The 14,679-nt window shown below is 41.6% G+C and overlaps 1 protein-coding gene and 1 pseudogene across 1 annotated transcript; one reads left to right on the top strand and one right to left on the bottom strand.

Moving 5' to 3' along the window:
• Positions 1 to 3,770: 3,770 nt before the first annotated feature.
• On the top strand, positions 3,771 to 4,215 carry LOC139396438 (uncharacterized protein DR_0269-like; the record flags this gene model as incomplete). Its single annotated transcript, XM_071143481.1, has 1 exon — positions 3,771 to 4,215. A coding segment is annotated over one exon (445 nt), but the record flags the coding sequence as incomplete, so codon positions are not given.
• Positions 4,216 to 5,767: 1,552 nt separating this feature from the next.
• LOC139396437 (splicing regulatory glutamine/lysine-rich protein 1-like) overlaps positions 5,768 to 14,679 on the bottom strand; it is a 12,732-nt pseudogene continuing 3,820 nt past the window's right edge.

Below are 14,679 nucleotides of genomic sequence, written 5' to 3'. Positions count from 1 at the left end.
CGTTAGAATAGCATCGTTAGAATAGCATCGATAGGATAGCATTGTTAGAATAGCATCGTTAGAATAGCATCGATAGAATAGCATCACACATTCGTTAGAATAGCATCGTTAGAATAGCATCACACATTCATTAGAATAGCATCGTTAGAATAGCATCGTTAGAATAGCATCACACATTCGTTAGAATAGCCTCACACATCCGTTAGAATGGCATTGTTAGAATAGCATCGTTAGAATAGCATCGTTAGAATAGCATCACACATTCGTTAGAATAGCATCGTTAGAATAGCATTGTTAGAATAGCATCGATAGGATAGCATTGTTAGAATAGCATCGTTAGAATAGCATCGTTAGAATAGCATCACACATTCGTTAGAATAGCATTGTTAGAATAGCATCGATAGAATAGCTTTGTTAGAATAGCATCGTTAGAATAGCATCGTTAGAATAGTATTACACATTCGTTAGAATTGCATCACACATTCGTTAGAATAGCATCGTTAGAATAGCATCGTTAGAATAGCATCGTTAGAATTGCATCACACATTCGTTAGAATAGCATCGTTAGAATAGCATCGTTAGAATAGCATCGTTAGAATTGCATCACGCATCCTTTAGAATAGCATCGTTAGAATAGCATCACACATTCGTTAGAATAGCATCGTTATTATAGCATCGTTAGAATAGCATCGTTAGAATAGCATCGTTAGAATAGCATCACACATTCGTTAGAATAGCATCGTTAGAATAGCATCGATAGAATAGCATCGATAGAATAGCATCACACATTCGTTAGAATAGCATCGATAGAATAGCATCACACATTTGTTAGAATAGCATCGTTAGAATAGCATCACACATTCATTAGAATAGCATCGTTAGAATAGCATCGTTAGAATAGCATCACACATTCGTTAGAATGGCATCGTTAGAATAGCATCGTTAGAATAGCATCGTTAGAATAGCATCACACATTCGTTAGAATAGCATCGTTAGAATAGCATTGTTAGAATAGCATCGATAGGATAGCATTGTTAGAATAGCATCGTTAGAATAGCATCGTTAGAATAGCATCACACATTCGTTAGAATAGCATCGTTAGAATAGCATTGTTAGAATAGCATCAATAGGATAGCATTGTTAGAATAGCATCGTTAGAATAGCATCGATAGAATAGCATCACACATTCGTTAGAATAGCATCGTTAGAATAGCATCACACATTCATTAGGATAGCATCGTTAGAATAGCATCGTTAGAATAGCATCACACATTCGTTAGAATAGCCTCACACATTCGTTAGAATGGCATCGTTAGAATAGCATCGTTAGAATAGCATCGTTAGAATAGCATCACACATTCGTTAGAATAGCATCGTTAGAATAGCATCGTTAGAATAGCATTGATAGGATAGCATTGTTAGAATAGCATCGTTAGAATAGCATCGTTAGAATAGCATCGTTAGAATTGCATCACACATTCGTTAGAATAGCATCGTTAGAATAGCGTTGTTAGAATAGCATCGTTAGAATAGCATCGTTAGAATAGCATCGTTAGAATAGCATCGTTAGAATAGCATCGTTAGAATTGCATCACGCATCCTTTAGAATAGCATCGTTAGAATAGCATCACACATTCGTTAGAATAGCATCGTTATTATAGCATCGTTAGAATAGCATCGTTAGAATAGCATCGTTAGAATAGCATCACACATTCGTTAGAATAGCATCGTTAGAATAGCATCTATAGAATAGCATCGATAGAATAGCATCACACATTCGTTAGAATAGCATCGTTAGAATAGCATCACACATTCATTAGAATAGCATCGTTAGAATAGCATCGTTAGAATAGCATCACACATTCGTTAGAATGGCATCGTTAGAATAGCATCGTTAGAATAGCATCGTTAGAATAGCATCACACATTCGTTAGAATAGCATCGTTAGAATAGCATTGTTAGAATAGCATCGATAGGATAGCATTGTTAGAATAGCATCGTTAGAATAGCATCACACATTCGTTAGAATAGCATCGTTAGAATAGCATTGTTAGAATAGCATCGATAGGATAGCATTGTTAGAATAGCATCGTTAGAATATCATCGATAGAATAGCATCACACATTCGTTAGAATAGCATCGTTAGAATAGCATCACACATTCATTAGAATAGCATCGTTAGAATAGCATCGTTAGAATAGCATCACACATTCGTTAGAATAGCCTCACACATTCGTTAGAATGGCATCGTTAGAATAGCATCGTTAGAATAGCATCACACATTCGTTAGAATAGCATCGTTAGAATAGCGTTGTTAGAATAGCATCGATAGGATAGCATTGTTAGAATAGCATCGTTAGAATAGCATCGTTAGAATAGCATCACACATTCGTTAGAATAGCATCGTTAGAATAGCATCGTTAGAATAGCATCGATAGGATAGCATTGTTAGAATAGCATCGTTAGAATAGCATCGTTAGAATAGCATCACACATTCGTTAGAATAGCATCGATAGAATAGCATCACACATTCGTTAGAATAGCATCGTTAGAATAGCATCACACATTCATTAGAATAGCATCGTTAGAATAGCATCGTTAGAATAGCATCACACATTCGTTAGAATAGCATCGATAGGATAGCATTGTTAGAATAGCATCGTTAGAATAGCATCGTTAGAATAGCATCACACATTCGTTAGAATAGCATCACACATTCGTTAGAATAGCATCGTTAGAATCGCTTCGTTAGAATAGCATCACACATTCGTTAGAATAGCATCGTTAGAATAGCATCGGTAGAATAGCCTCGTTAGAATAGCATTGTTAGAATAGCATCACACATCATATCGGCACCTAAGAATGGTGATAATATCATGAGGTCCATGGCCTAGTGCCTTCAGATAGTATTTTAGGCCCATTCATTTTTTCAGTTTTGTTACGCTTACAGCCTTATTCAAACATAGATTATTATTTTTTAAATGTCCTCATCAATTCACACTCAATACCTCCTAATGACAAAGTGAAAAGTATTTTTTTTAATTTTAAATTTACATAAGTATTCAGACTATTTGCTATGAGACTTGAAATTGAGCTCAGGTGCATCCTGTTTCCATTGATCATCCTTGACATGTTTCTACAACTTGATTAGAGTCTGCCTGTGGTAAATTCAATTGATTGGACATGGTTTGGAAAGGCACACACCTGTCTATATAAGGTCCCACAGTTACCAGTGCATTTCAGATCAAAAACACAGCCACAAGGTTGAAGTAATTGTCCGTAAAGCTCAGAGACAGGATTATGTTGAGGCGCAGATCTGGGGAAGGGTACCAAAACATTTCTGCAGCATTGAAAGTCCCCAAGAATGATTGGCCTCCATCACTCTTAATATGGAAGAAGTTTGGAACCACCAAGACCCTTCCTGGAGCTGGCCGCCCGGCCAAACTGAGTAATTGGAGGTGAACAAGTACACAATGGTCACTCTGACAGAGCTCAAGACTTCTTCTGTGGAGATGGGAGAACCTTCCAGAAGGAAAACCATCAACACAATACACACCACTCTACAGGAACATAGTGTTCAACACTCACAACAACTTGACACCATTCCCTCCCTGTCTCCCTTCCCCTCCCCTTTCCTCCCCTTTCCTCTTGTCTCCTATCCTGCTCCGACTCCCTCCCCCACTGTTGACTGGTGTGTATCGTGTTGAACACTAAGCTCCTGTAGAGTTGAACACTAAGCTCCTGTAGAGTTGAACACTAAGCTCCTGTAGGACTGGACAGGGAGGGAACAAAGAGGGAGGGAACAAGGAACTGGACAGAGGAGGGAACAAGGAAGTGGACAGGGGAGGGAACAAGGAGGGAGGGAACAAGGAGGGAGGGAACAGGGAAGTGGAGAGGGGAGGGAACAAGGACCTGGACAGGGGAGGGAACAAGGAGGGAGGGAACAAGGAACTGGACAGAGGAGGGAACAGGGAAGTGGAGAGGGGAGGGAACAAGGAACTGGACAGGGGAGGGAACAAGGAAGTGGACAGGGGAGGGAACAAGGAACTGGACAGGGGAGGGAACAAGGAGGGAGGGAACAAGGAACTGGACAGAGGAGGGAACAAGGAACTGGACAGGGGAGGGAACAAGGAGGGAGGGAACAAGGAACTGGACAGAGGAGGGAACAAGGAAGTGGACAGGAGAGGGAACAAGGAGGGAGGGAACAAGGAGTGAGGGAACAGGGAAGTGGAGAGGGGAGGGGGGGCACCACGGCTAAGGGCTGCTCTTAGGCAAGACACAAAGCGGACACAGCCCTTAGCCGTGGTATATTGGTCATATACCACAAACCCCAGAGATGCCTTATTGCAGTAAAAATATTTGTTGCGTCATAATAGTAATATTTGGTCTGATATACCACGGCATCCAATCAGCATTCAGGGCTCGAACCACCTAGTTTATAAATAATTATATGAAACTGTTATTCAAAGGGTTCTCTTTCGGACAGCCGAAAGTTTCTAGATTTAACCTTTTTTTTTCGAAGTAGACAGAGAGAGCAAATGGAAAATAATGAATGAATGAAATCTTTAGATAGTCAAGAGAGAGTACAAGATGTCAGAGGGAGGGATGATGTGGTAGAAATCAAAGGACAGGAAGTAAGATAAAAGAGAGATCATTGATTACATGGAAGCCAGTAGAGAGGTAGTATGAATCTGTGAATGGAAAGCAGAGGGAGAAGGGAGTAAAGACAGTGATGCATTGAACCTGTGTGCTGCTTTGATGGAAGGAGAGTGCAGCTCATCAAAGGGAGACAGAGAGAGAGAGAGAAAGAGACAGAGACAGACAGAGAGAGAGAGAGAGACAGAGACAGAGAGAGAGAGAGACAGAGACAGAGACAGAGACAGAGACAGAGACAGAGACAGAGAGAGAGAGAGAGAGAGAGAGACAGAGACAGAGAGAGAGAGAGACAGAGACAGAGAGAGAGAGAGACAGAGAGAGAGAGAGAGAGAGAGAGAGAGAGAGAGAGAGAGAGAGATAGGTAGAGAGATAAAGAGTGAGAGAGAGAGAGAGAGAGAGAGAGAGAGAGAGAGAGAGAGAGAGCGAGCGAGCGAGAGAGAGAGAGACACAAAGAGAGAGACAGAGAGATAAAGAAAGAGGGACACACAAAGAGAGAGACAGAGAGGGAGAGACCTGCTTATACATGTTCTTCATGCAGAACACCACCCATCGACTGACTGATAAGCATGAGCTGTTCTTCTCACTTTATAAATTGTCTTCTTTGAAAGGCACAGAGAGAACTCTACAGGAGCTTAGTGTTCAACACGACACACACCAGTCTACAGGAGCTTAGTGTTCAACTCTACAGGAGCTTAGTGTTCAACTCTACAGGAGCTTAGTGTTCAACTCTACAGGAGCTTAGTGTTCAACTCTACAGGAGCTTAGTGTTCAACTCTACAGGAGCTTAGTGTTCAACTCTACAGGAGCTTAGTGTTCAACTCTACAGGAGCTTAGTGTTCAACACGACACACACCACTCTACAGGAGCTTAGTGTTCAACTCTACAGGAGCTTAGTGTTCAACTCTACAGGAGCTTAGTGTTCAACTCTACAGGAGCTTAGTGTTCAACTCTACAGGAGCTTAGTGTTCAACTCTACAGGAGCTTAGTGTTCAACACGACACACACCACTCTACAGGAGCTTAGTGTTCAACTCTACAGGAGCTTAGTGTTCAACTCTACAGGAGCTTAGTGTTCAACTCTACAGGAGCTTAGTGTTCAACTCTACAAGAGCTTAGTGTTCAACTCTACAGGAGCTTAGTGCAGGAGAGTGCAGCTCCTTGTTCCCTCCCTCCTTGTTCCCTCCCCTGTCCACTTCCTTGTTCCCTCCTCTGTCCAGTTCCTTGTTCCCTCCCTCCTTGTTCCCTCCTCTGTCCAGTTCCTTGTTCCCTCCCTCCTTGTTCCCTCCCCTGTCCAGTTCCTTGTTCCCTCCTCTGTCCAGTTCCTTGTTCCCTCCCTCCTTGTTCCCTCCCCTGTCCAGTTCCTTGTTCCCTCCCCTGTCCACTTCCTTGTTCCCTCCCCTGTCCAGTTCCTTGTTCCCTCCCCTCTCCACTTCCCTGTTCCATCCTCTGTCCAGTTCCTTGTTCCCTCCCTCCTTGTTCCCTCCCCTGTCCAGGTCCTTGTTCCCTCCCCTGTCCACTTCCTGTCCACTTCCTTGTTCCCTCCCCTGTCCAGTTCCTTGTTCCCTCCCCTGTCCACTTCCTTGTTCCCTCCCCTGTCCACTTCCACTCTCCACACTCCAAGACTGCTTCCATCACGTGGACTGGGAGATGTTTCGTATTGCGTCAGATAACAACATTGACGAATACGCTGATTCGGTGTGCGAGTTCATTAGAACATGCGTTGAAGATGTCGTTCCCATAGCAACGATTAAAACATTCCCTAACCAGAAACCGTGGATTGATGGCAGCATTCGTGTGAAACTGAAAGCGCGAACCACTGCTTTTAATCAGGGCAAGGTGTCTGGTAACATGACCGAATACAAACAGTGCAGCTATTCCCTCCGCAAGGCTATCAAACAAGCTAAGCGCCAGTACAGAGACAAAGTAGAATCTCAATTCAACGGCTCAGACACAAGAGGCATGTGGCAGGGTCTACAGTCAATCACGGACTACAGGAAGAAACCCAGCCCAGTCACGGACCAGGATGTCTTGCTCCCAGGCAGACTAAATAACTTTTTTGCCCGCTTTGAGGACAATACAGTGCCACTGACACGGCCTGCAACGAAAACATGCGGTCTCTCCTTCACTGCAGCCGAGGTGAGTAAGACATTTAAACGTGTTAACCCTCGCAAGGCTGCAGGCCCAGATGGCATCCCCAGCCGCGCCCTCAGAGCATGCGCAGACCAGCTGGCCGGTGTGTTTACGGACATATTCAATCAATCCCTATACCAGTCTGCTGTTCCCACATGCTTCAAGAGGGCCACCATTGTTCCTGTTCCCAAGAAAGCTAAGGTAACTGAGCTAAATGACTACCGCCCCGTAGCACTCACATCCGTCATCATGAAGTGCTTTGAGAGACTAGTCAAGGACCATATCACCTCCACCCTACCTGACACCCTAGACCCACTCCAATTTGCTTACCGCCCAAATAGGTCCACAGACGATGCAATCTCAACCACACTGCACACTGCCCTAACCCATCTAGACAAGAGGAATACCTATGTGAGAATGCTGTTCATCGACTACAGCTCGGCATTCAACACCATAGTACCCTCCAAGCTCGTCATCAAGCTCGAGACCCTGGGTCTCGACCCCGCCCTGTGCAACTGGGTACTGGACTTCCTGACGGGCCGCCCCCAGGTGGTGAGGGTAGGCAACAACATCTCCTCCCCGCTGATCCTCAACACTGGGGCCCCACAAGGTTGCGTTCTGAGCCCTCTCCTGTACTCCCTGTTCACCCACGACTGCGTGGCCACGCACGCCTCCAACTCAATCATCAAGTTTGCGGACGACACAACAGTGGTATGCTTGATTACCAACAACGATGAGACGGCCTACAGGGAGGAGGTGAGGGCCCTCGGAGTGTGGTGTCAGGAAAACAACCTCACACTCAACGTCAACAAAACTAAGGAGATGATTGTGGACTTCAGGAAACAGCAGAGGGAACACCCCCCTATCCACATCGATGGAACAGTAGTGGAGAGGGTAGCAAGTTTTAAGTTCCTCGGCATACACATCACAGACAAACTGAATTGGTCCACTCACACAGACAGCATCGTGAAGAAGGCGCAGCAGCGCCTCTTCAACCTCAGGAGGCTGAAGAAATTCGGCTTGTCACCAAAAGCACTCACAAACTTCTACAGATGCACAATCGAGAGCATCCTGGCGGGCTGTATCACCGCCTGGTATGGCAACTGCACCGCCCTCAACCGTAAGGCTCTCCAGAGGGTAGTGAGGTCTGCACAACGCATCACCGGGGGCAAACTACCTGCCCTCCAGGACACCTACACCACCCGATGTCACAGGAAGGCCATAAAGATCATCAAGGACATCAACCACCCGAGCCACTGCCTGTTCACCCCGCTATCATCCAGAAGGCGAGGTCAGTACAGGTGCATCAAAGCTGGGACCGAGAGACTGAAAAACAGCTTCTATCTCAAGGCCATCAGACTGTTAAACAGCCACCACTAACACTGAGTGGCTGCTGCCAACACACTGACACTGACTCAACTCCAGCCACTTTAATAATGGGAATTGATGGGAAATGATGTAAATATATCACTAGCCACTTTAAACAATGCTACCTTATATAAATGTTACTTACCCTACATTATTCATCTCATATGCATACGTACATACTGTACTCTATATCATCGACGGTATCCTTATGTAATACATGTATCACTAGCCACTTTATACTATACTATGCCACTTTGTTTACATACTCATCTCATTTGTACATACTGTACCCGATACCATCTACTGTATCTTGCCTATGCTGCTCTGTACCATCACTCATTCATATATCCTTATGTACATATTCTTTATCCCCTTACACTGTGTACAAGACAGTAGTTTTGGAATTGTTAGTTAGATTACTTGTTATTACTGCATTGTCGGAACTAGAAGCACAAGCATTTCGCTACACTCGCATTAACATCTGCTAACCATGTGTATGTGACAAATAAATTTGATTTGATTTGATTTGATTTGTTCCCTCCCCTGTCCAGTTCCTTGTTCCCTCCCCTCTCCACTTCCCTGTTCCCTCCTCTTTCCAGTTCCTTGTTCCTTTCCTCCTTGTTCCCTCCCCTGTCCAGTTCCTTGTTCCCTCCTCTGTCCAGTTCCTTGATCCCTCCCCTCTCCACTTCCCTGTTCCCTCCTCTGTCCAGTTCCTTGTTCCCTCCCCTATCCACTTCCCTGTTCCCTCCTCTGTCCAGTTCCTTGTTCCCTCCCCTGTCCACTTCCCTGTTCCCTCCTCTGTCCAGTTCCTTGTTCCCTCCCCTCTCCACTTCCCTGTTCCCTCCTCTGTCCAGTTTCTTGTTCCCTCCCTCCTTGTTCCCTACCCTGTCCACTTGCTTGTTCCCTCCCCTGTCCACTTCCTTGTTCCCTCCCCTGTCCACTTCCTTGTTCCCTCCTCTGTCCAGTTTCTTGTTCCCTCCCTCCTTGTTCCCTACCCTGTCCAATTCCTTGTTCCCTCCTCTGTCCACTTCCTTGTTCCCTCCCCTGTCCAGTTCCTTGTTCCCTCCCCTGTTCACTTCCTTGTTCCCTCCTCTGTCCAGTTTCTTGTTCCCTCCCTCCTTGTTCCCTCCCCTGTCCAGTTCCTTGTTCCCTCCCCTGTCCAGTTCCTTGTTCCCTCCTCTGTCCAGTTCCTTGTTCCCTCCCCTGTCCACTTCCTTGTTCCCTCCCCTGTCCACTTCCTTGTTCCCTCCCCTGTCCACTTCCTTGTTCCCTCCCCTGTCCAGTTCCTTGTTCCCTCCCCTGTCCACTTCCTTGTTAACACATTCATTTACAGTAAAGGAACTGTGTCAGTTTGAGTCAGAGAGGCTACGTCCCAAATAAAAACCTATTTCCTATGTAAAGTGGAAGAACAGAATTTCCATTAGCCGGTAATAGCCTCGGAGAAGAACAAAATCCCATTGCGAAATAATGCTTTTTTTCCCTTCCTTTTCATTGATGTAGATACATTTGATTGGTCATGCTTATCGGTCGATCAGTTAATTTGCATAATTTAGTGTAATTAAATTGGCGTGTGTGTACAGCATATTCGTTATGTATCTTATTTGTCACACGTGTCCAGCGTACAGAGGCTTGCTAATGCATCTCAAACAGGAAACAAAGGCAACGAAAGGCGGACTTCATCAGCGGTCAAACATCACTTTGCAGTGAGCTGGAAGCAGTACGCATTTTGAAAACATAAACTTAATGTTTGAAGCCTGAAAAACACGTCTCATAATACAGTGCCTTGCGAAAGTATTCGGCCCCCTTGAACTTTGCGACCTTTTGCCACATTTCAGGCTTCAAACATAAAGATATAAAACTGTATTTTTTTGTGAAGAATCAACAACAAGTGGGACACAATCAGGAAGTGGAACGACATTTATTGGATATTTCAAACTTTTTTAACAAATCAAAAACTGAAAAATTGGCCGTGCAAAATTATTATTATTATAGAATGAATAGAACCTGTAACCCTGGTAAATAGAATGGATAGAACTTCTAACCCTGGTAAATAGAATGGATAGAACCTCTAACCCTGGTAAATAGAATGGATAGAACCTCTAACCCTGGTAAATAGAATGGATAGAACCTCTAACCCTGGTAAATAGAATAGATAGAACCTCTAACCCTGGTAAATAGAATGGATATAACCTCTAACCCTGGTAAATAGAATGGATAGAACCTCTAACCCTGGTAAATAGAGTGAATAGAACCTCTAACCCTGGTAAATAGAATGAATAGAACCTCTAACCCTGGTAAATAGAATGGATAGAACCTCTAACCCTGGTAAATAGAATGGATAGAACCTCTAACCCTGGTAAATAGAATGGATAGAACCTCTAACCCTGGTAAATAGAATGGATAGAACCTCTAACCCTGGTAAATAGAATGGATAGAACCTCTAACCCTGGTAAATAGAATGGATAGGACCTTTAACCCTGGTAAATATAATGGATAGAAACTCTAACCCTGGTAAATAGAATGAATAGAACCTCTAACCCTGGTAAAATGACTGGTAAATAGAATGAATAGAACCTCTAACCCTGGTAATATGACTGGTAAATAGAATGGATATGACCTCTAACCCTGGTAAATAGAATGAATAGAACCTGTAACCCTGGTAATATGACTGGTAAATATAATGAATAAAACCTCTAACCCTGGTAAATAGAATGAATAGAACCTCTAACCCTGGTAATATGACTGGTAAATAGAATGAATAGAACCTGTAACCCTGGTAATATGACTGGTAAATATAATGAATAGAACCTCTAACCCTGGTAATATGACTGGTAAATAGAATGAATAGAACCTCTAACCCTGGTAATATGACTGGTAAATAGAATGAATAGAACCTCTAACCCTGGTAATATGACTGGTAAATAGAATGAATAGAACCTCTAACCCTGGTAAATATGACTGGTAAACAGAATGAATAGAACCTCTAACCCTGGTAATATGACTGGTAAACAGAATGAATAGAACCTCTAACCCTGGTAAATAGAATGAATAGAACCTCTAACCCTGGTAATATGAATGGTAAATAGAATGAATAGAACCTGTAACCCTGGTAATATGACTGGTAAATAGAATGGATATAACCTCTAACCCTGGTAAATAGAATGAATAGAACCTGTAACCATGGTAAATAGAATGAATAGAACCTCTAACCCTGGTAAATAGAATGAATAGAACCTCTAACCCTGGTAAATAGAATGAATAGAACCTCTAACCCTGGTAATATGACTGGTAAATAGAATGAATGGAACCTCTAACCCTGGTAATATGACTGGTAAATATAATGAATAGAACCTCTAACCCTGGTAATATGACTGGTAAATAGAATGAATAGAACCTCTAACCCTGGTAAATAGAATGAATAGAACCTCTAACCCTGGTAAATATAATGAATTGAACCTGTAACCCTGGTAATATGACTGGTAAATAGAATGGATATAACCTCTAACCCTGGTAAATAGAATGAATAGAACCTGTAACCATGGTACATAGAATGAATAGAACCTCTAACCCTGGTAAATATAATGAATAGAACCTGTAACCCTGGTAATATGACTGGTAAATAGAATGGATAGAACCTCTAACCCTGGTAAATAGAATGAATAGAACCTCTAACCCTGGTAATATGAATGGTAAATAGAATTAATAGAACCTCTAACCCTGGTAATATGAATGGTAAATAGAATGAATAGAACCTCTAACCCTGGTAAATAGAATGAATAGAACCTGTAACCCTGGTAAATAGAATGAATAGAACCTCTAACCCTGGTAATATGACTGGTAAATAGAATGAATAGAACCTCTAACCCTGGTAATATGACTGGTAAATAGAATGAATAGAACCTCTAACCCTGGTAATATGACTGGTAAATAGAATGAATAGAACCTCTAACCCTGGTAAATAGAATGAATAGAACCTCTAACCCTGGTAATATGACTGGTAAATAGAATGAATAGAACCTCTAACCCTGGTAATATGACTGGTAAATAGAATGAATAGAACCTCTAACCCTGGTAAATAGATTGAATATAACCTCTAACCCTGGTAATATGAATGGTAAATAGAATGAATAGAACCTCTAACCCTGGTAATATGACTGGTAAACAGAATGAATAGAACCTCTAACCCTGTTAATATGACTGGTAAATAGAATGAATAGAACCTGTAACCCTGGTAATATGACTGGTAAATAGAATGAATAGAACCTCTAACCCTGGTAAATAGAATGAATAGAACCTCTAACCCTGGTAAATAGAATGAATAGAACCTCTAACCCTGGTAAATAGAATGAATAGAACCTCTAACCCTGGTAATATGACTGGTAAATAGAATGAATAGAACCTGTAACCCTGGTAATATGACTGGTAAATAGAATGAATAGAACCTCTAACCCTGGTAAATAGAATGAATAGAACCTCTAACCCTGGTAAATAGAATGAATAGAACCTCTAACCCTGGCAATATGACTGGTGAATAGAATGAATAGAACCTCTAACCCTGGTAATATGACTGGTAAATAGAATGAATAGAACCTCTAACCCTGGTAAATAGAATGGATAGAACCTCTAACCCTGGTAAATAGAATGGATCGGACCTTTAACCTCGGTAAATAGAATGGATAGAACCTCTAACCCTGGTAATATGACTGGTAAATAGAATGAATAGAACCTCTAACCCTGGTAATATGACTGGTAAATAGAATGAATAGAACCTCTAACCCTGGTAAATAGAATGAATAGAACCTCTAACCCTGGTAATATGACTGGTAAATAGAATGAATAGAACCTCTAACCCTGGTAAATAGAATGAATAGAACCTCTAACCCTGGTAAATAGAATGAATAGAACCTCTAACCCTGGTAATATGACTGGTAAATAGAATGAATAGAACCTCTAACCCTGCTAAATAGAATTAATAGAACCTGTAACCCTGGTAAATAGAATGAATAGAACATCTAACCCTGGTAAATAGAATGAATAGAACCTATAACCCTGGTAATATGACTGGTAAATAGAATTAATAGAACCTCTAACCCTGGTAAATAGAATGAATAGAACCTCTAACCCTGGTAATATGACTGGTAAATAGAATGAATAGAACCTCTAACCCTGGTAATATGACTGGTAAATAGAATGAATAGAACCTCTAACCCTGGTAAATAGAATGAATAGAACCTCTAACCCTGGTAATATGACTGGTAAATAGAATGAATAGAACCTCTAACCCTGGTAATATGACTGGTAAATAGAATGAATAGAACCTCTAACCCTGGTAAATAGATTGAATATAACCTCTAACCCTGGTAATATGAATGGTAAATAGAATGAATAGAACCTCTAACCCTGGTAATATGACTGGTAAATAGAATGAATAGAACCTGTAACCCTGGTAATATGACTGGTAAATAGAATGAATAGAACCTCTAACCCTGGTAAATAGAATGAATAGAACCTCTAACCCTGGTAAATAGAATGAATAGAACCTCTAACCCTGGCAATATGACTGGTGAATAGAATGAATAGAACCTCTAACCCTGGTAATATGACTGGTAAATAGAATGAATAGAACCTCTAACCCTGGTAAATAGAATGGATAGAACCTCTAACCCTGGTAAATAGAATGGATCGGACCTTTAACCTCGGTAAATAGAATGGATAGAACCTCTAACCCTGGTAATATGACTGGTAAATAGAATGAATAGAACCTCTAACCCTGGTAAATAGAATGAATAGAACCTCTAACCCTGGTAAATAGAATGAATAGAACCTCTAACCCTGGTAATATGACTGGTAAATAGAATGAATAGAACCTCTAACCCTGCTAAATAGAATTAATAGAACCTGTAACCCTGGTAAATAGAATGAATAGAACATCTAACCCTGGTAAATAGAATGAATAGAACCTATAACCCTGGTAATATGACTGGTAAATAGAATTAATAGAACCTCTAACCCTGGTAAATAGAATGAATAGAACCTCTAACCCTGGTAATATGACTGGTAAATAGAATGAATAGAACCTCTAACCCTGGTAATATGACTGGTAAATAGAATGAATAGAACCTCTAACCCTGGTAAATAGAATGAATAGAACCTCTAACCCTGGTAATATGACTGGTAAATAGAATGAATAGAACCTCTAACCCTGGTAATATGACTGGTAAATAGAATGAATAGAACCTCTAACCCTGGTAAATAGATTGAATATAACCTCTAACCCTGGTAATATGAATGGTAAATAGAATGAATAGAACCTCTAACCCTGGTAATATGACTGGTAAATAGAATGAATAGAACCTGTAACCCTGGTAATATGACTGGTAAATAGAATGAATAGAACCTCTAACCCTGGTAAATAGAATGAATAGAACCTCTAACCCTGGTAAATAGAATGAATAGAACCTCTAACCCTGGCAATATGACTGGTGAATAGAATGAATAGAACCTCTAACCCTGGTAATATGACTGG

This window comes from Oncorhynchus clarkii, unplaced genomic scaffold (assembly GCF_045791955.1).
Source record: "Oncorhynchus clarkii lewisi isolate Uvic-CL-2024 unplaced genomic scaffold, UVic_Ocla_1.0 unplaced_contig_12017_pilon_pilon, whole genome shotgun sequence".
NCBI classification, from domain to species: Eukaryota; Metazoa; Chordata; class Actinopteri; order Salmoniformes; family Salmonidae; genus Oncorhynchus; species Oncorhynchus clarkii.
The sequence above is the reverse complement of the archived record's forward strand: the minus strand, read 5'-3'. Positions and strand labels throughout refer to the sequence as shown.